Raw genomic sequence first — 21,818 nt, forward strand, 5'->3', positions numbered from 1 at the left:
CCAAAAACACTGAAATTTGAAATACAGAGGCAAATTCGCACATCGCTGAGCAAAGTCGCAAAATCGTTTTCAGTGTCTGATGACGAATTTCCCCACGAATCATTATCACTCAATTCGGCAAGTGGTTCTGATTTACTATCGCTGTTCTCTAGCTGATCTAAAACCACTTTTGACATAAAAGGACGCTTTTTGGACGCCATGGACTTTTCTAAGTTTCCAGGCAGAAAGAACAGACAAAATGCAGGCAGGGCACAGGACAAAGCAATCGGGACAAAATGTATGTGAAATGCATTGAAACAGCAATGTTTTACTATGTAATAATCGTTTTTAAAAAAATGACATTTTTTAAAAATTTCAAAATTTGTTGCCGACGTCACAGGGACCGGAACACTGAAGCCGGATGCTGGCATCGGCCGGAGGAGATGGCCGGGGACGCTGCAGGGGACACAGGACAAGGTAAGTGCTGCAGGGACTCCCTGAGCAACGCCGCATGGTAAGGCCGAGTGTAGCTCGGGCTTACCGCTCTTGGTACTCAAATTTTACCCCGAGCTACACTCGGGAATACCGCTAAGGAGGTTAAAGCAGAACTTCACTCTCTCAGTCAACACTGACTATTTTTAATCCTTATGCTGTTAGCATTAGTAAATAGATAGGAAAGTATATCATATTTGCTTGTTTTAAACTTTGTCACATTTTTTTCCAGTTACTTCCTGGTTTCCAGGCCTAGGAAAATTATGCCTCCTGCCTGCATGCCTGAGCTAAGGGCAAGTGAATTCCAGGAAGTAAATGCTACATGAATGCCCTTATTTAAGATGGACATGGCCAGAACTGCTGGGGGGGGGGGGTGTGTTCAAAGTGATTTCTCAGCAAAATAAAGCATGGAGACACGGACGGATGAGTGGGTTTGCTTTGACTATTAAAAATTAATAAACAGCGCTTTTGGTTTGTGGTGCTCAGATGCAGTAAAGTTCCACTTTAAGCCTAACAGATATAAAAGAGGAACTAAAGCTATCTATATATTGCAAAACTGAGCTGATGCCCCCCATTTACACAATCGAGGAGGATTGGGGAATTCTCCCCCCTGTGCCACTGCATTCTGATAGCAGGGAGGTGCATTCGCAGCTGCAGATCAAGTGGCTTTTTTCCCAACAGGTCCTTTCAACAGAAGACAATTGATAGGCCGAGAAGACCACAGAGCCACCCTGTCTGAGCTTCAACAGATCCTAGATGACCCCTGCCTTTGTATATATTGAATGGTTTAAATCTTACATTGGGGCAAAAGAATGCAGTAGTACGAGCCGATGTTCATTATACACAGTACAAGAGAATGCATTAAAGAGAAACTAAACTGTGTCTAAACAAAACTAGCCCACCCATCCATGCATGTCTCCATGGCTTACTTTGTTGAGAAATCACTCTGAAAAACTACCTCTAGCATTTCCAGCCACCGCCAACTTAACCACTTCCAGACCGGACACTTTTACCCCCTTCCTGTCCAGGGCAATTTTCAGCTTTCAGCGCTATCACACTTTGAATGACAATTGCGCGGTCATGCAACACTGTACCCATATGACTTTTTTACCATTTTTTTGAGACAGATAAAACTTTATTTTGGTGGTATTTATTCACCGCTGGGATTTTAATTTTTTTTTGCTCTGTAAATGAAAATGTCCAAAAATTTTGAAAAAAAAGTGTTTTTCTTGCAAATTTTGCAAATAAATAATATTTCATCATAAATCTTGGCCAAAATGTATTCCGTTATCTTTTTAGTAAAAAAAGAAAAATGAGCCAAATTAGTTTATAACCAAAAATTATAATTTTTTAACATTTTTTTTTTTTATTTTTTTTTTATTTTTTTTACATACTGTCACCCTAGCAGTACAGTGTCACCATGGTGACACTGTACTACTTTTGAGGGGGTGATGAAGATTTTTTTTTTTTTTTTATACCGCTTGCTTTTACACCCATATAGGATGTAAATGCAATCACTTCTCTTGATCTCTGTCTGCATTCTTGAAGCCATTGAGAAATACTGAGGGAGCTGTGATTGGTCACAGCTTGTCACATGGTACAAGGCTGTTGTGAATAGCCTTGTACCATGTGACCTCTGTGATCATTCACAGATTTCACACGTAGTAAGCAATGATGTCACGAATGACATCTTGCTTACTACTTTGCATGTGATCACTGATTGGCCAATCAGCGATCACATGATCGGGACCTCGTACAGAGGTCCTGTCTGATGATCGGTGTTTCACTGTGACACAGCGGGCACTGGATCGCGGTGCTGCGCGCTCCCAGGGACTGCGCACAAGCAGGGTGCGGGGAGGCCGTTTATAAATGGCCACCCAACCCTGCAGTGCCACCGTCTGGCCGTTTATATACAACGGCCGGTCGGGAAGTGGCTAAGGGCAGATGATTCATGTAGCATTTACTTCCTGGAATTCCCTAAACCCAGGCATGAGATGTGTTTAGCTGGGAAAGCCCCTCCTGCTGATATAAGAAAAAAAAAATACCCATAAAGAATCATGGGATGTATGACATCATTTTGGCTTAGGCTAGAAACCAGGAAGCGACTGAAGAAATTTAAGAAAAACATTTAAAACAAGTAAATCTAATATACCTTCCCATCTATTTACTAATGCTATCAACATAAGGATTGAAAATAGTTCATGTTGTTTCAGAGAGTTTATTTCTGTTTTAACGAGAAGACATAAAAAGGGAAGACAGGTAATTCCAGATTTTATATGTGTTTTAACTGTTCACATCAGTTATAAAAAATGTCTTAACTCACCCTAGGGAAACATCAGTAAAGTGCATATATGATGATATAACAACTCCAATTCTTCCTTTCCCACCCTAAAAAAAAAGATACAAAAATGTAATGGTCTTCCTAGTCCAAACACAGATTGAAAACACAGAAAAATCTCTATGGTACATGAAATAGTAAAATCTTAGACAGTAGGTTTGTTTTTTGTTTTGTTTTTTAACCACTTTCCCTCCTGAGGATTTACCTCCCTTCCTGATTAGGCCATTTTTTGCGTTACAGCGCTGCGTTAGTTTAACTGACAATTGCATGGTCATGCAACGCTGCACCCAGATTAAATGTATGTCCTTTTTTTCCCATGAATTGAGCTTTCTCTCGGTGGTATTTGATGTGCGTTTTTTATTTTTTGCGCTATAAAAAAAAAAAAGATCGACAACGTTTAGAAAAAAACAATATTTTTAAAATTTTGCTATTAAACATGTCCAGTAAAAAAAAAAAAAAATCAAATTTTGTCATAAATTTAGGCCAAAATGTATTCTGCCACGTCTTTACTAAAAAAAAAATCCCAATACGTGTAAATTCATTGGTTTACGTGAAAGCTATAGCGTTTACAAATGGCAGTATAGATACTGGGATTTTTTATTTAATTTTTTACTAATAATGGCTTCGATCAGCGAATTATAGCGGGACTGCGTCAGGCATTCCGACACCGGGGGGGAACTGACTTGGTGTCACTGACATCCCCAGTGACAACAATACAGCGATCAGTGCTAAAAAAAAAACACTGACACTGTACTAATGGCACTGGACAGGAAGGGGTTAACATGAGGGCGATCAAAGGGTTAACTGTGTGCTGGGAGAGTTTTACTGGGGGGCGGTGTGTTGGTGCTTCACTGTAAGCACACTGCTCTGGATGGCTGTGCTGTGCACAGCCATCCAGAGCAGTGTGTCTGAGCTGACCGGGAGGAGGACTGTTAGTAAACAAGGCAGCCCTCCTCCCCATCGGAGATTGACAACCAATTAATTAAATCACCAGGCACCGGTGGGGAATCACCGGCCAGGACTCGGTGATTGACAGCCGCGTCCGCGAATGGCCGCGCGGGTAGGGCGCGCACCCCCTACCCGGAAATGCAAAATCACGTGATTTTGCGCACCCCTGCCACCTTTGTAGCAGTATATCTGGGGGAGCGCTTAACTCAGAAGCTGTTGGAACCACTTGCAGCAGATCTGAACCTAGAAACAATGAGTTAATATTCTGCATCTTACTGGTCTTCAGGTGTGGTGGCTGCATCAGTTTTAATTTTTCAGGCTAAAAACATTTTTAGTAAGAACAGAAAATACCTGTTGAACCTGTCAGAAATGCAGTGTTTGGGCCCATTCATGCTAGAGCAGTTACTGGCATTTTTCTGCGGGGAATGCCAGTCACTGCCAGGTCACATAAACAACAATTGTATTCCCATTTCAACACAGCACGGATGTGCGATGAAGTGAGGTGCAATAAAATGAAGACATGCTGCATATCATCACACCTCACTGGATAGCGCCTCATGTCACCACATAGTAAGTGCAATGTAGCACTCTGCTGCTGTGTGGTGTATGAATGGTTCTGGTAGATCATAGCCTTAGTAACAGCATGCAATGCCAAGCTGCAGTTTCTAAAGATAACAAAATACATTCTTGTATTAGGACCGTTATAGACTACAGAGACTGCACTTGCTCCAGTTCTTTGATATCCTTTTTCTGAATTGGTGCCCAAAACTGAACTGCATATTCCAGATGAGGTACAGACGTGACCTCATCTGGAATATGCAGTTCAGTTTTGGGCACCAATTCAGAAAAAGGATATCAAAGAACTGAAGAAAGTGCACAGAAGGGCAACCAAACTAATAAGAGGCATGGAGGAGCTCAGCTATGAGGAAAGATTAGAGGAACTGAATGTATCCGCTCTTAAAAAGAGGAGATTAAGGGTGGATATGATCACCATGTGTAAGTACATAAGTGGTCCATATAGTGAACTTGGTGTAGTTATTATCTTTCTGGTCATTACACAGGAAAAGAGGGTACTCTTTACATCTAGAGGACAAGTGATTTAACCATCACAGAAAGGCTTCTTCACAGTAAGAGCTGTTGAAAAGGTGATTGGCATACGGAGGTTTTCTATAGTTTAATATTGGTTGAACTAGATGGACTTGTGTCTGTTTTCAACCTCACCAACTATGTAATAATGGGCATGCTGAATAGTGGGAACAATAGTGTGGAGTGTGTGCGCACAACACTCCACCTAGTGATGCAGAAATCTGTTCCCCAACATAACAACTCTTTCAGTTGAAAAGCAATGAAACAGAGGGATAATAATGACGACTTGTTCTAAAAAAACAAAGTAGTTCCCGATGCTCGACCCACACATAAATGAGCTTTCAGAGACTGGGTTACATCAGAGGCTGTGCCATGGCTCTGGACCTGGAAAGTGTTCTGCACAGTACAGGAAATCACCACAATGAGGAATCCAAAAACTGAAGATCACATTTAAGGCAAGCCCCGCAGTCATCCAATCTGGAGGGGTCCAGGTACAGCCTACAAAACTACTCCAGAGGATCCATTGATCTGGATAGCTGCAGAAAGAGACCAACTCAAGCAAAAAAAATCTTCAAAAATGCAATAATGGCAAGTAAAAATGTTTAAACTTTTCTTAGTCTTGTCTGTTTGCCAGTGACTAAATCTTCCTGTAGACGGCAATCTAACCCCAGCAGTCACTGAATCCTGTGTCCCTTGTTATATACAATTAGTATGTTTCCTTTAAATCTGTCCGGATAATAGCCTTATGTAATAGCTGCACAATTGCAATAATAGAGGGAGGGGCAGCACTTTCAATCAAGACTATCAATTTGTGAACAAGTAATATATCTTGTCCTAGAAAGAAACAAATAAATCCCCCACAAATCAGTGAAAATAGTGACTGCCGCAGTCACTGATGTCTACACATAAATACCAAAAGCATCAATTCAAAAATAGTGTTGCACTGTCAAACAAAATCAATAAGTGAAATAAATAATCTCAAAGTGCAAATAAATCAATCAATAATAAAGTCCAATGTTAAACCAATTCATAAAGTCCACAGTGAGTGAGAAAAAAAAAGAAACTTCATATATCCATTGTACACCAGCCAACATGTGCTTATACAGCTGTTTACCAGATATTTACACCCCACATTATAAAATGTCTAAATCAGCATTTAGATAAGATATATAGGATGGATGGAAGCTCGCTTTCTCTCATAGACAACTAAAGTGGGGATCGAAAATTTGGGCACCCCAGCTAAAAATTTGTATTAATGCACATAAAGAAGCCAAGGAAAGATGGAAAAATCTCCAAAAGGCATCAAATTACAGATTAGACATTCTTATAATATGTCAACAAAAGTTAGATTTTATTTCCATCATTTACACTTTCAAAATAACAGAAAACAAAAAAATGGCGTCTGCAAAAGTTTGGGCACCCTGCACAGTTAATATCTTGTACTGCCCCCTTTGGCAAGTATCACAGCTTGTAAACGCTTTTTGTAGCCAGCCAAGAGTCTTTCAATTCTTGTTTGAAGTATCTTTGCCCATTCTTCCTTACAAAAGTCTTCCAGTTCTTTGAGATTTCTGGGCTGTCTGTCACGCACTGTTCTTTTAAGGTCTATCCATAGATTTTCAATTATGTTGAGGTCAGGAGATTGTGAAGGCCATGGCAAAACCTTCGGTTTACGCCTCTTGATGTAATCCCCCGTGGATTTCGAGGTGTGTTTAGGATCATTATCCATTTGTAGAAGCCATCCTCTCTTCAACTTCAGCTTTTTCACAGATGGCATCAAGTTACCATCCAAAATTTGCTGAAATTTTATTGAATCCATTTTTCCTTCTACTCGTGAGATGTTCCCTGTGCCACTGGCTGCAACACAACCCCAAAGCATGATTGATCCAACCCCATGCTTAACAGTTGGACAGAGGTTCTTTTCATTAAATTCTGTGCCCCTTCTCCAAACGTACCTTTGCTCATTCCGGCCAAAAAGTTCAATTTTAACCTCATCGGTCCACAGAACTTGTTTCCAAAATGCATCAGGCTTGTCTATATGTTCATTTGCAAAGTTCAAACGATGATTTTTGTGGCGAGGACGTAGAAGAGGTCTTCTTCTGATGATTCTTCCATGAAGACCATATTTGTACAAGTATCTCTTTATAGTGGAATAGTATACCACAACTCCAGTGTCTGACAGATCTTTCTGGAGTGATCGTGCAGTCAAACGTGGGGTTTGAATTGTTTTTCTCACAATCCTGCGAGCTGTTCTGTCTGATAGTTTTCTTGGTCTTCCAGATCTTGCTTTAACTTCCACTGTTCCTGATGACTGCCATTTCTTAATTACATTCCGAACAGAGGATATTGACATCTGAAAACGCTTTGCTATCTTCTTATAGCCTTCTCCAGCTTCGTGAGCGTCAACTATTTTCAGTTTCAGTTTTCTAGACAACTGCTTAGAAGAACCCATGGTGCTGATTGTTGGGGCAAGGTCAGATGAGTCTGGGCATTTAAAACCTTTGAGATTGACATCACCTGGTCTTCCCAGACGATGATTGAGAACAATCCATGACACTGGCAGGTCTCAGCTTTGCAAAGGGGGCAGTGCATGCTATAAATTCTGCAGGGTGCCCAAACTTTTGCAGACGCCATTTTTTTCTTTTCTGTTATTTTGAAAGTGTAAATGATGGAAATAAAATCTAACTTTTGTTGACATATTATAAGAATGTCTAATCTGTAATTTGATGCCTTTTGGAGATTTTTCCATCTTTCCTTGGCTTCTTTATGCACATTAATACAAATTTTTAGCTGGGGTGCCCAAACTTTCGATCCCCACTGTATGCCTCAAGCCTCTCTCATAAATATGGCATGCCCCAGAATGGGCACTGGATCGCTTCTTGTATACTGGTCTCACCACCACAAATACACACCTAAGAACAGGGATATCCCATAGTGAAGTACTACATAAAATATATTAGTAAAACCAGATAAAATGCTCACAAACAAAGAAGTACTGAGAGAATAACACACAGCACTGTCAGAGCTCTAGGCGGGCATGATGATGTCACCACTAAACTTGGCCCTATGTACATATTACATCTGTCGAGATGTCTTCCAGGGGCTAGCGCTGATCAGATGCTGGTTTTCCAGCATGCCCATTCAACAAAAGCCAGTAGTAAGACGGACAGCTGTACACACAGGCTGAAAGTCGTCTGGTTCCGGTGTACAAAGCCTAATCGCTTCCCGTCCGCCCTATAGTGTAAATAATGCTACAGGGCGGCACAGGTGCACAAAATCAGGTATATATGTTATTTTGCATTTCCGGGTAGGGAGCACACGCGAGCCGCGCCCTAGCCACGCCACCATTCGCGGCTGTCAATCACCGGGTCCTGGCCGGTGATTACCTGCCGGCGCCCAGTTGTTACTGATCATTATCAATGGGGAGGAGGGCTGTTTTTTATACTGTCGGCTCGGACACACTGCTCTGGGTGGCTGTTCACAGCCATCCAGAGCAGTGTGCTTACAGTGAAACACACAGCCCCCGCCCCCCAGTAAAACACTCCCAGCACACAGTTAACCCTTTGATCACCCCTCATGTTAACCCCTTCCTGCCATTAGTACAGTGGCAGTGCTTTTTTTTATTAGCACTGATCACTGTATTGGTGTCACTGGGGATGTCAGTGACATCAAGTCAGTTCCCCCCAGTGTCAGAATGCCCGCTGCAGTCCCACTATAATTTGTTGATCGCCGCCATTATTAGTAAAAAAAAAAAAAATTCCAGTATCTATACTGCCATTTGTAAATGCTATAACTTTCACGTAAACCAATTCATTTACACGGATTGGGATTTTTTTTTTTTAGCAAAGACATAACTGAATACATAGGAAATCAGATTTTTACATTTTTTTTTACTGGACATTTTTAACCGCTTCTGCGCTGCCCTATAGTAGAGATACTGCTACAGGGCGCACGAGTGCGCAAAAATCACGTATATATACGTAATTCGTGCTCCCGCGGTTTTTGTGCCCTTCCCAGATAGCATCAGATTGCCTGTCAGTACACCAGTAATCATATTTAACCCCTTGATTGCCAGGAACACGCTCACATACACAATAAACCTCCATTGCTAGTATAGTGTCAGTGTTCACATTAGTATAGTGTCCTCAAAAATGCAGCGTTAGCAGGGTCAGCCCCGGCACCTGCATTTAGCCCCTATGCTTACCCCACCCCCCTTCTGGCAGCCCATAAATTCTTCAGCACCCATACTTCCCCCATTCACTGCCCAACCCGGAATTCAGGTGGAAACAGCTAATTTACATACTCACCTTGATTTTTTTGGAGCGGTTTTTCACAGAAGATCTGTATGCATTGATTGTGGATCAAAGCAATTTATATGCACCACAGTTTATTGCTGCCAACCCAAATTCAAACCTTGCCAGACCAGACCATTCGCATGGAAACCCATTACGGTTTCCGAATTGAAGGTTTTTTGGGCCTAATCCTCAACATGGGAATTACTAAAAAAATGAATTGCGGTTGTATTGGTCCATGGACCTAATTCATCATATGCCGTGTTCTCTGCTGCCATGGCCAAGCATAGATATGAGAGTATAATGTGTTTTATGCATTTCAATGACAATACACTCTGTCATCCTCAGGGTGACCCTGAATTTGACAGGCTCCCCAAAATTCGGCCCCACGTAAGTCACCGAAAATTTGCAGAGGTCTATACTCCCCAGCAAAACATCTGTGTTGATGAGTCCCTCATGTATTTTTCTGGCTGCCTTGCATTCAAACTTTTTTTCCCCAGCAAGCGTGCCAGATATGGGGTCAAGATATATAAGACCTGTGAGAGGGCAACAGGCTATACATATATGTTTTGGATTTTCCGAGGGAAAAGATAGTCAGGTGGAGCCCCCGGATGCCCAGACTACATGAGGAGCAGTGGCAAGATAGTTTGAGACTTGGTGTTATCTTTTTTCCATATGGGGTACCACTTATAAGTGGACAATTTTTATTCAAGTGTGCCACTATTTAGATATTTGTACAATCTTGGAACTGTTGCATGTGGCACCATGCGACCTAATCGCCGGGGCTTCCCCCAAAGGCTTGCAAATACTCGTCTTAGAAAGGGGAAAAAGCCTGCTTGAGAAATGAGGATGTCATTCAGCTGCAGCACCGACTTGTTTATTCTGACAGCAACAGGGTCTTACTCTAAGAATATACATAAGTAGGTATGTGCAGTGCTGTTGGATGAGATTTTTCATCCGCAGTTAAAAAAAGAACATATATGCCGAAGCATGGGGATCTGGGATAGCCAGTGGGTGGATGGCCCTATGCTTCGGCATATATATTTTATAATATTTTTTGGCACATTTCATGTGTGCCCACCATTAGAACTGGGTGGATGCAGGGAGGTATATTCGAATGGTGGGCATAACATACACTTTTTCTGGCAGAAATTTCTTCTCTTTTTTTAATTCAGGCAATGGGCTGCATACAAAAAAATGAAAAGAGCATAGCATATATGCCCAACAAGGACCAGCGACGTACTGGTACATCACTGTACTTTGAGTGGGTATACAGCTGCAGGCATCATTATGGTATAATTTTTTTCAGCAGGCGATCGGCTTTCATGTAAAAGCAATCCTAGTGGTTAATTAGCTGCAGGATTGCTTTTACAGGCAGCGGGAGAAGATGCCCCCCCCCCTTCCACAGCCTTCTTGGGCAGTCCCGTGCAATCGGGGGAACCTGAGAATGCAACCGAAGTCTCTGCTAGCTGACTATAGAGCTGATTGGATACCGGAATGGTGCCAATCATCTCTATAGTCTAAGAAATCGGAAGCTACGAGCAAGATATAAACAGCGCCATTTGTAAATTGAGAAAGCATCTGATTACAGCGATCTTGGTGAGATTAGATAATGTAAGGGCAGAGGAGATATCTAGAGTCTGATAGACCCAAGATATCTCAAAAAAGAATATATGACATTCCCTGTGATAGCAAGTGATAAAAAAAAAAAATTAAAGCGACAGTGTAAAAATAATGTAAAAAATCAAAATAACTTAAAAATAAAATTACAAAAAAGCACCTTCAACCCCCCCCAAAAAAGTAGACACCCCTAACTATTTGCTGAGAGGCATGTTGAGTCAATAGAAGAATTTATTTTTTTACCACAAGTTTTTGGAAAATGCCAAAAAAAAAAAAAAAAAAAAAAGTCTTGCACATGGTATCCCCATACTCGGCAAAAGTATCAGAATGTATTTTGGTGGGGTTCAATTCCACATATACCCATGGCTTGTGTGAGCAATATATCATTTAAGTGACAACTTTTGTGTCAAAAAAAAAAAAATATATATGTTTTTGTCATTTTCCAAAAACTTGTGAAAAAAAAAAATCTTCCATGGACTCAATATGCCTCTCAACAGATAGCTTAGGGCAGCGGTTCTCAACCTGGGGGTCGAACGACACTTTCCCAGGGGTCGCCTAAGACCATCGGAAAACACATATTTCCGATGGCCTTAGGAACCGAGACACCGCTCCTTGATCCGTCTGCAGGTGTGGGCGGGATGACATGCCGTCCCTGTCATCTGGACACACCCCCGGCATCAATCCTTCCTCGTCGGTGATTGGCCGCCGGAACTGTAGCTCAAGAGAGGCACACAGGCGGCCAATCACCGGCGAGGAGGTGGAGCTTGGAAAAGAGGAGCCGAGCGGCACCGCGAAGCACGAGCGAGTGAAGAGGAGGAAAGCGGTCGGAGAAGGAACCCATCTGACCGGTAAGTGTTTGTACCATGGGAGAGGGAGGGAGCGAGCGAGCCCAGGCTGGAGCAGGGCTCAGCAAGGTAAGTATCATTGGTGTCAGTGGGAGGAATAGTGCCCAATCATTGGTGTCACTATTACCAACGATGGGGCACTATTCCTCCCCCCACTGACACCAACGATGGGGCACTATTCCTCCCACTGACACCAACGATGGGGCACTATTCCTCCCACTGACACCAACGATGGGGCACTATTCCTCCCACTGACACCAACGATGGGGCACTATTCCTCCCACTGACACCAACGATGGGGCACTATACTTCCCTCTGATACCAACGATGGGGCACTATTCCTCCCACTGACACCAATGTTGGGGCACTATTGCTCCCCCTGATGCCAACGATGGGGCACTATTCCTCCCACTGACACCAATGATGGGGGCACTATTCCTCCCACTGATACCAATGATGGGGCACTATTCCTCCCACTGACACCAATGATGGGGCACTATTCCTCCCACTGACACCAATGATGGGGCACTATTCCTCCCACTGACACCAATAATGGGGCCGTATTCCCCCCACTGACACCAATGATGGGGCACTATTCCTCCCACTGACACCAGTGATGGGGCACTATTCCTCCCACTGACACCAATGATGGGGCACTATTCCCCCCACTGACACCAATGATGGGGCACTATTCCCCCCACTGACACCAATGATGGGGCACTATTCTCCCCACTGACACCAATGATGGGGCACTATTCCCCCCACTGACACCAATGATGGGGCACTATTCCCCCCACTGACACCTATGATGGGGCACTATTCCCCCCACTGACACCTATGATGGGGCACTATTCCTCCCCCCACTGATACCAATGATGGGGCACTATTCCTCCCCCCACTGACACCAATGATGGGGCACTATTCCTCCCACTGACACCAATGATGGGGCACTATTCCTCCCACTGACACCAATGATGGGGCACTATTCCTCCCACTGACACCAATGATGGGGCACTATTCCCCCCACTGACACCAATGATGGGGCACTATTCCTCCCACTGACACCAATGATGGGGCACTATTCCTACCACTGACACCAATGATGGGGGCACTATTCCTACCACTGATACCAATGATGGGGCACTATTCCTCCCATTGACATCAGTGATGGGGCACTATTCCTCCCACTGATATCAATGATGGGACACTATTCCTCCCACTGATACCAATGATGGGGCACTATTCCTCCCACTGATACCAATGATGGGGCACTATTCCTCCCATTGACATCAGTGATGGGGCACTATTCCTCCCACTGATATCAATGATGGGACACTATTCCTCCCACTGATATCAATGATGGGGCACTATTCCTCCCACTGATATCAATGATGGGACACTATTCCTCCCATTGACACCAATGACGTGGCACTATTCCTCCCACTGATACCAATGATGGGGCACTATTCCTCCCACTGACACCAATGATGAGGCACTATTCCTCCCTGTATTCCTCCCCTACTTCATAACTGTATAATTACAGTTATGAAGTAGCAACGAAAATAATTTTATGGTTGGGGGTCACCACAACATGAGGAACTGTATTAAGGGGTCGCGGCATTAGAAAGGTTGAGAACCACTGGCTTAGGGTGTCTACTTTCCGAAAAAGGGGTCATTTGAGGGTGCTTCTACTGTCCTGGTATTTTAGCACCTTAAGAAATGTGATGGGCTGTCAGTAAGTAAAAGCTGTGTAAATTCCATTATCTATACCATAGTTTGTAGATGCTATAACTTTCACACAAAGCAATCAATATACACTTATTGGGATTTTTTTTTTAACCAAAAACATGTAGCAGAATACATTTTGGCCTAAATTTATGATGAAATTTGAGTTTTTTTGGATATTTTTCATGACAGAAATGAGAAAATAGTCTTTTTTTTGTTTTTGTTTTTAGCGTGAAAAATAAAAAGCATACAGGTGATCAAATACCACCGAAAGAAAGCTCTATTTGTGTGAAAAAAAAATTGACATAAATTTAATTTATGTACAGTATTGCCTGACTGTGCAATTGTCAGTTAAACTAGAGCAGCGCTGTATAGCAAAAAATGGAGTAAATTGCAGTATGCTATGACTTTCACACAAAGCAATCAATATACACTTATTGGGATTTTATTTTACCAAAAACATGTAGCAGAATACATTTTGGCCTAAATTTATAGCTAACTTTGAGTTTACTATATATTTTTTATAGCCAAAAGTAAAAATTATCGTTTATTTCAAAATTTTCGATCTTTTTTTGTTTATAGCGCAAAAAATAAAAAGCACACAGGTGATTAAATACCACCAAAAGAAAGCTCTATTTGTGTGAAAAAAGGACATAAATTTCGTTGGGGTACAGCATTGCATGACCACGCGATTACCAGTTGAAATAGCGCAGCGCCGAATAGCAAATCCTCAGGTGGGGCAAGTGGTTAAAGAAGATCATAAAATCAGATTGCAATACTAAACATATTTACAGAAGAACAGAAATAGAAGTAAAAGGAGAAGTGATAAGCAGAAATCCAGCAACTGCTTTCCTATAGTTATTTGTCAAATGGCTGAGGCCAATAACGATGAGGGAGAAGGAAGTTGAAAAGGAACACAGAGAATGTTAGCAATTATAATCCTGGATCACACCTATTCAGTTTTAGGTGCGTTATGCAGTGCAGAGAAAAATGAAAACATATCAAGTCTTATGAGGCTGTTCACATCTATGCACTGTATTGTAAAAAGTAAGACATGTCCAGTTGTACATGCATTTATCTGTGTTTTCTGGCTCATTCACTCAAGTACACTGCTCAAAAAAATTCAAGGAACACTTTTTAATCAGAGTATAGCATCAAGTCAATTAAACTCCTGGGATATTGATCTGGACAGTTAAGTAGCAGAGGGGGCTGTTAATCATTTTTAGCTGCCTTGGTGTTAATTAACAACAGGTGCACTAGATGGGCAACAATGAGATGACAACCAAAACAGGAATGGTTTTACAAGTGGAGGCCACTGACATTTTTTCCCTACTCATCTTTGATGATTGTTTTTCACTAGTTTTGCATTTGGCTAGGGTCAGTGTACTACTGGTACCATGAGACGATTCCTGAACCCTAGACAGGTTGCACAGGCAGTCCAATTCCTCCAGAATGGCACATCAATACGTGCCATTGCCAGAAGGTTTGCTGTGACTCCTAGCACAGCTCTCAAGAGCATGGAGGAGATTCCAGGAGACAGGCAGTTACTCTAGGAGAGCTGGACATGGCCGGTGAAGGTCCTTAACCCATCAGCAGCACCCGTATCTATTCCTTTGTAGGAGGAACAGGATGAGCACTGCCAGAGCCCTACAAAATGACCTCCAGCAGGCCACTGGTGAAAATGTATCTGGCCAAACAATCAGAAACAAAGTTCTCGAGGGTGGCATGAGGGCCCGACGTCCTCTTGTGGGCCCTGTGCTCACTGTCCAGCACCATAGAGCTTGATCAGCATTTGCCATTGAACAACGGATTTGGCAGGTCCGCCACTGGCGCCCTGTGCTTTTCACAGATGAGAGCAGATTCACCCTGAGCACATGTGACAAATGTGAAAGGGTCTGGAGAAGTCTTGGAGAATGTTATGCTGCCTGTAACATCGTTCAGCATGACTGTTTTGGTGGTGGGTCAGTGTTGGTCAGGGGAGGCATATCCATGGAGGGACATACAGACCTCTACAGGCTAGACAATGGTATCCTGACTTCCATTCCATTGCACCTGAGACTGTCCAGGAGCTCAGTGATGCCCTGGTCTAGATCTGGGAGGAAATACCCCAGGACACCATCTGCCATCTCATTAGGAGCATGCTCTGATGTTGTCAGTCACGCATACAAGCATGTGGGGGGCCATACAAACTACTGAGTACCATTCTGAGTTGCTGCAATAAAATTTCAGCAAAATGGACTAGCCTGCTGCATCATTTTTTCATTTTGATTTTCGGGGGGTGTCTTTGAATTCAGTCCTCTCTAGGTTGATAATTTTTATTCCTAACACATTACCAAGTCCATATCAGTATAGATATCCAGCATAATATTTTTCCCTGTTGAGATCTGATGTGTTTTCAAAATGTTCCTTTAATTTTTGTGCAGTGTATATGGAAATATAGGACAATGTACAGGTTGTGCATTTTCATCTTTTTTTCTATGTATTTTTGAGTTGTTGTAGGTGAGCACATAGCAACTTGGTATCCCATGGTAACAAGCACCTTCCCTGTTTATCTGGAATGTGCTCAACCACAATGGTTTGGCTGCGTATATGGATGTAAAATCAGTCATACACTAAAAGCCAGGAAGCACTTTCACATGTCACTATAACACCCTCATTGAATAATAAAAATGCATGTAAAACACACTAAAAGGCAAAAAAACTGAGCACTTAATGCCATACATGTATATGAAAGAGAAATCTCAGCGGACCTAAGAGTAAGGTAGCATACAAGTATGGTTATAGAACAGAGAGAAATTATGACTTTTAAGATTTGAAACTTCATAAATTGTGAAAATAGCTTGTCATGTACTTATTCACTAACAGCTCACAAATACTTGATGCCAGATGTAGTTAAATACTGACAATTTTCACTCTGAGTAGAAAAATTTGCTATGAGGGAAGTGCATTTTGGGACTGAAGGTAACCCTAGACATTAGATGACAACTAAGAGATCCGGCTATTCTCAGATTGGGAGACACCAATGAGGTACCAAAGACACAGACAGCTAACACTCTTCAGGAGATTACAATGTATGTAAACCCTACCAATTAAATTCTTTAATTGCTCCCTTTTTATCTGTGTAAATGTATCAATGACAGCACTGTGTTATATCTGTTGGATAAAAGCAAAAAGTGACCTAATGATCTTGTCAGAAATTAGAAGCTGCCTTGTGCCCTGTGCACTCTATGTCTGTTATCTCAAGAATAAATCAGCCTGCCCAGTTCTTAATTATCTGGTAGTCTTGTGGATGCGAGGAAAGGAGGAAATCCGTAGCTTAGCAAACAATAACGGGAGCTGAGAGTATTTCAGGTATAAGCTTCCTTTAAAAAAAAAAAAATAATAAATGCACATTTTTTTTGCAGGTAACAAAAATGTGCATATTTTTCTTAGGAGCCTGGAAAGCATTGCACCAGCAAACAGCAGATCAACGGTGCCATGCTGGACTCCTGCAGACTGTCAGTGTAAGCGGTCATACGGGCAGGCAGTTTCACACTGACAGGAAGAATCAATTAACTACCAATGTGCTCAACAGTGCTGTGGTAGATCATTGAGAACTACAAGCAAACAGCTGCAAAGGACGTCAGTGCTTGTAGTTTTCACATTCACAGAACTCTGAATAAATGAGCAAGCCGTGTGGGCGGAGCCCCGCACAGCAGCTTTCTTTCCAAAAAGTGACAGCTGGTACGGGGAACTTCTCCCTATACTGCTATCACAGGAAGAGAGGGGATTGGCAAGTGTCTGCAAGAGCGGGAACATGTTACATGTTCCACCCTAAAAATGGGTGGAACATGTAACATGTTCCTGAAGGTGAGGAAATGGGCATGTACTGCAGATATAAACTTTGTGCTTTCTTTTTGTTCTTTTAATTTAACTTTACAGAAAAAACCTTATCCTTTTAAAAAAGAAATACCCGTTACACTTACAGGTAATGGTGTTTCTGGGAAATCTTCCAGAATGGCACACCTGAGAGATGACTAGCTCCATCTGACAGGAAACACAATAAAACAACAGTTTAAATTCCCCACCCTTTCCCTCCACTCCTCAGCTATGCAAGAGTATTCCAGCACCCTGGTGCACAAAAGGAATTTTGCCTCCACCTGATCAAACACCAAACACGTGTGGGAAGTAGGCCTGCCGTCCTGGAAGATTTCCCAGAAACACCATTACCGGTAAGTGTAACTGGTATTTTTCTCTAGTCGCCTTCCAGGATGGCACACCTGAGACGAAAGGCAAGGAACACAGGCCTACCTGAGGGCCTACCTTAGGGCGAGACCACTGCTTGTAATACTTGCTGAATACCAGGTCCTGAGGTGACAACAACTCTACCCTGTACTGTCTCACTAAGGTGTCCTGGCTTGCCCATGTGGGCGCTCGTCAGATCTGTTCAATCAAACGCTCAAGCCCTCTCTGCCCAAGAGGTGATCCCTCAAGTGTAAGGGAACTGAAACCCCTGACTGTTCATAAGCTACGGAGATGTCTGCTCCATCTAGCTATTGTTGGCTTAGATGCTTGCTGTCCCTTCCTCGGACCACTTAACAAAATCAAAAGGTGACTTAACTTTCTAAAGTCACTTACTCTATTCAAATACGTCAGCAAACACTGCCTGACATCTACAAAATGAAAAAACTCTTTTCCCTCTCATTCTTAGGGTTCTAACAGAAAGACAGTAGGACCATCTCTTGTGCCCTATGAAAACATGAGGCCACTTTTGGCAAATAAAGAGGATCCTGTCTAAGTACTACCAGGAAGGGTTCCTTGATTGATAGGCTCTGTAGATCGCCTATCCTCCTCGCCGTTTTGAGGACTAAAAGGAAGGCTAAATAAAAAGATAAAACAGAAATCTGTGCCACTGGTTCAAAAGGTGGCTCGGTTAAAGCCTCTAACACTAAGGCCAAATTTCAATCTGGAAAACAAAGTATCTTAATGGGGGTCACCCTGTCCCTGGCCCCCAGAAATCTTTGAATCAAGGACTGCGACACAAGTCTCTGGTCCAGAAACACAGATAAGGCAGCCACTTGCACCTTTAGGGTGTTCACTGCTATCCCCTTATCCATCCCAGCTTGCAGAAAGTCTAGAATCATAGGGACCATGGGAAAGGAGACCCCTTTCTCCTGACACCAGCTAGAAAACACTCTCCACACCTTGGGGTATATTTTTTTAGTGACAGGCTTCCTACTGAGAAGAAGAATTTCGATCACCTTCTCAGAGCACCCCCTTCTCCTAAGAATCTCCCTTTCAAGAGCTGTTAACTGAAAAAATTCCAGATTGGGGTGCAAAGTTGGCCCCTGCAAGAGAAGATCCCTCCTGACTGGGAGACGATGTGGGGGAGCCACAGATCAACTCTTCAAAGTGGCGAACCAGGCTCTTCTTGGCCACCACGGGGCCAGCAAGATCAGTCTGCAGCTTGACCAGCTCAGCTTCTGTAGTACCCGTGGGATCAATGCCAGAGGGGGGAATGTATATGCCAGCCCGAAATCCCATTCCTGTGATAGTGCACCCAGCCCCTCGGATCCGGGAAATATACCACCTCACCTTCCTGTTTTTCTTGCAGGCAAAAGATGTATTTCTGGGCTGCCAAAAACCTGACTTAGCTGTAAAAACTCCTCGGGATTGACTTCCCACTCTCCTTGGCGGATTAACTGTCTGTGACAAAATCTGCTTTCATGTTGGCCGACCCCTTTATGTGGACTGTCAACACCAAAAGGACTCTGCTCTCTGCCCATCCCAGAATATCCTGGGCTAGGTCCAGGAGCCTCCGGGATCTGGTACCCTGCTGATGACATATCGTCTGACAGGACCTGGACTTCCTTTCCCCGGATCCTGCCTTCAAAGGACTTCAAGGCCTGACCAATGGCCAGAAGCTCCCTGTAATTGGAGGCGGTCCCCCTTACACATGTCTCCCAACGGCCCTGGGCTTGTCTGTCATCTAGATGGGCCCCACTCGCTTGTGTCCATGGTTACCCTGACTGGGTCACACTGAGCCCACAGTTGACCTTCCCCCCCCAGATTCTGGAGCCTGAGCCACCACCTCAGCAAGGTTCTTACTGCACAAGCGGGTTTCCTTCTCGGAAGATGTGATTCCCTTTTCCTGTCCCAAGAGGATAGCAGGAAAAATTGAAGTTCCCTGGAATGCAGCTGTGCCCACTCCATAGCCGGTATACAGGCTGTCATGAGTTCTAAGACTCTCATGATGTGCCTCCAGGAACAATCTGGAGCCTTATCAACCCAGAAACCGCTCCCACTACCTTTCTGGTCTTCTCTTGAGGTAATAAAAGCCTCTGGACTGTGGAGTCGACTACGTACCCCCGGGACAACATGATTTGGGAGGGAGTCAATGAGGACTTCTCCCAACTGACAATCCACCCCAACGATTCCAAGGCGAGGATCACTTTTTCCAAGTCTCTGAAGACTTGATGCTGTGAGAAGCCGTCGATCATTAGATCATCTAGATGTGGGATTAGGGGAACCTGGAGGTGCAGATAAGCAACCACTTCGGCTAAAACCTTGGTGAATATTCTCATACTGGCCATCAGCTCAAAAGAAAGGGCTCGGAACTGCCAATGACTGACCCCAAGTTCTGTGAGAATGGCGAACCGTAAAAAGGCTTGGTACTCCAGGGAGATGGGAACATGGAGGTAGGGGTCCCTGAGGTCCACAGTGGACATAAAAACTCCCTTGAACAGATGTTTCCATACACTGTAAATACTGTACATATGGAACTTCTTGTACCACAGGAAACTGTTTAACCCTCTTAGGTTTATGATCAAGCGGAATTTCCCTGAGGGTTTGGGGACCACAAAAATGTGGAAATAAAACCCCCGGAAATGATCCACTGGCACTGGGACAATAACCTTTTGTTCCGCTAGCTCCCTGACTCATCCTCTCAGAGAGACGATGAAGGCAGAGGGTCTCTTGGGAAGTGTCAACATAAAAGTATGAGTGGGGGGGGGGGAGTGAAGTGAATTTCAACTGATACCCCTCTTATCAACAGGATGTACGGACTCTCCATAATCGTCCCTCATTGCTGGAGGAACCTGGACAGCCTTCCACTCACCCCGAGTTCTATGTGATTTGGTGTCTTTACTGGTGGGTTTGGTGTCGGAAAAAAGGAAGCTCCTTCTCTGCCTACCCTTGTTAGTCCATATCTTGGACAAGTCCTTCCTGGGTCTCTGCTGGCCCTAATTAAGGGGGGCTCGAAAAACTTCCCCTTATCATTTTTGGCCTTGACAGGGAACTTTTTCCCCTTTTGGGCGGACCTCGACAACACCTGGTCCAGTCCTGACCCAAGCAACAGTGAACCCTAAAAAGGGTAGACCACAGAGTCGGGCTCTTGATGTCTGATTGTGCGTCCCAGGTCTTAACCCACACTGCCTTCTGGGCTTAGTTCAGAAACGCAGCCGTTTTAGCAGATGTCCTAACACCGCATCATCTGCTAAGTTGGCAAATGCCTTACTGACCATCTCCAGGGATTCTAACACCTCTTCTGTCTGGGCTTCCTCCTTTTTTTGGTACCCCGAGAGATGTGGTCAATTACTCTATGCATCCAAGCATCAGTATTTCTAGTGATGCAGGCGGATGCCAGGACTATGGCCATAGAAGCGGCATTGGCATCCCAGGCTATACACACGGTCTCTGACCTACGGTCCATCTGATCCCTGATGTTACCTGAATTCTCAAGAACAGGTCAGACTTTTTAGACACTTGCGATAATGCAGCATCTAGTTTGGGAGTCTTGAAGACTGTATCTTCCTCCTCTTCCCCAAAGGGAATCCTTCCATTCTCTCAAAACAATATCCTTGAGAGTCTGATGCCTGTGTAGTACCCTAGCCTGAGCTCTCACCAACCCCCTTGTACAGCTGATCTTGGGCTGAGGCCTGTGTTGGTGGTTCTGGGATGTCCTCCGAGGTACAAATAGCCCTTAGGAGTCCTTCTATGTCCTCCGTGGCGAATAGGTGTCTACCCAGCCTGGATTCACTAGCCTGGCTAGCGCCTTCCAAATCCTCCCCCTCTTCCAGGGAGTTTAGGTCAGAGACCTTGTCTTCCTCTACGTTTTCGTCCTCCGTGACCTCAGAAGATGAGGGTCCTAGACCCCCCCCCCCCCCCCCACTGCTTCCACGTCCAACTCCCCTTCTGGGAAGATGAACCTTCCCTAGAGGACCATGTATCCACCTGCCTGGATGTCTGAGCTGTCTTTTAGGATTGCAGGGTAGCTTACATCTCCGTTTGTGCCAACAAAAAATCCTTCACAACTGCAGAGGTAATTTTCCCTGACAACTTGTGGATATACTTAGAACAAAAGGGTCTGTTATGGTCTTGTGGAACCTTATTACAATATCCACACCGTTTGGAGCGGGGGGGGGGGGATGGGACGGCTTTAGACTTAGGTGTCTTGTGGGTGCTCTCTTGGGCAGCTCTGCTAGACTCTGGGAAAATACAAGGGAACAATGGGCCCTC

At 43.8% G+C, this 21,818-nt stretch overlaps 1 protein-coding gene across 1 annotated transcript in view; it reads right to left on the bottom strand.

Moving 5' to 3' along the window:
• Window positions 1–21,818, bottom strand: part of TNS3 (tensin 3) — a 325,962-nt gene that overhangs the window by 222,305 nt on the left and 81,839 nt on the right. Inside the window, exon 5 of the mRNA XM_089669481.1 lies at window positions 2,795–2,859. Within this exon, the coding sequence (XP_089525607.1) occupies window positions 2,795–2,859 (65 nt within the window). The remainder of the gene's footprint in view (window positions 1–2,794; window positions 2,860–21,818) is intronic.

The sequence above is a fragment of the Staurois parvus genome, unplaced genomic scaffold (assembly GCF_062004578.1).
Source record: "Staurois parvus isolate SC_StPar_1 unplaced genomic scaffold, SC_StPar_1.0 ptg000077l, whole genome shotgun sequence".
NCBI lineage: Eukaryota > Metazoa > Chordata > Amphibia > Anura > Ranidae > Staurois > Staurois parvus.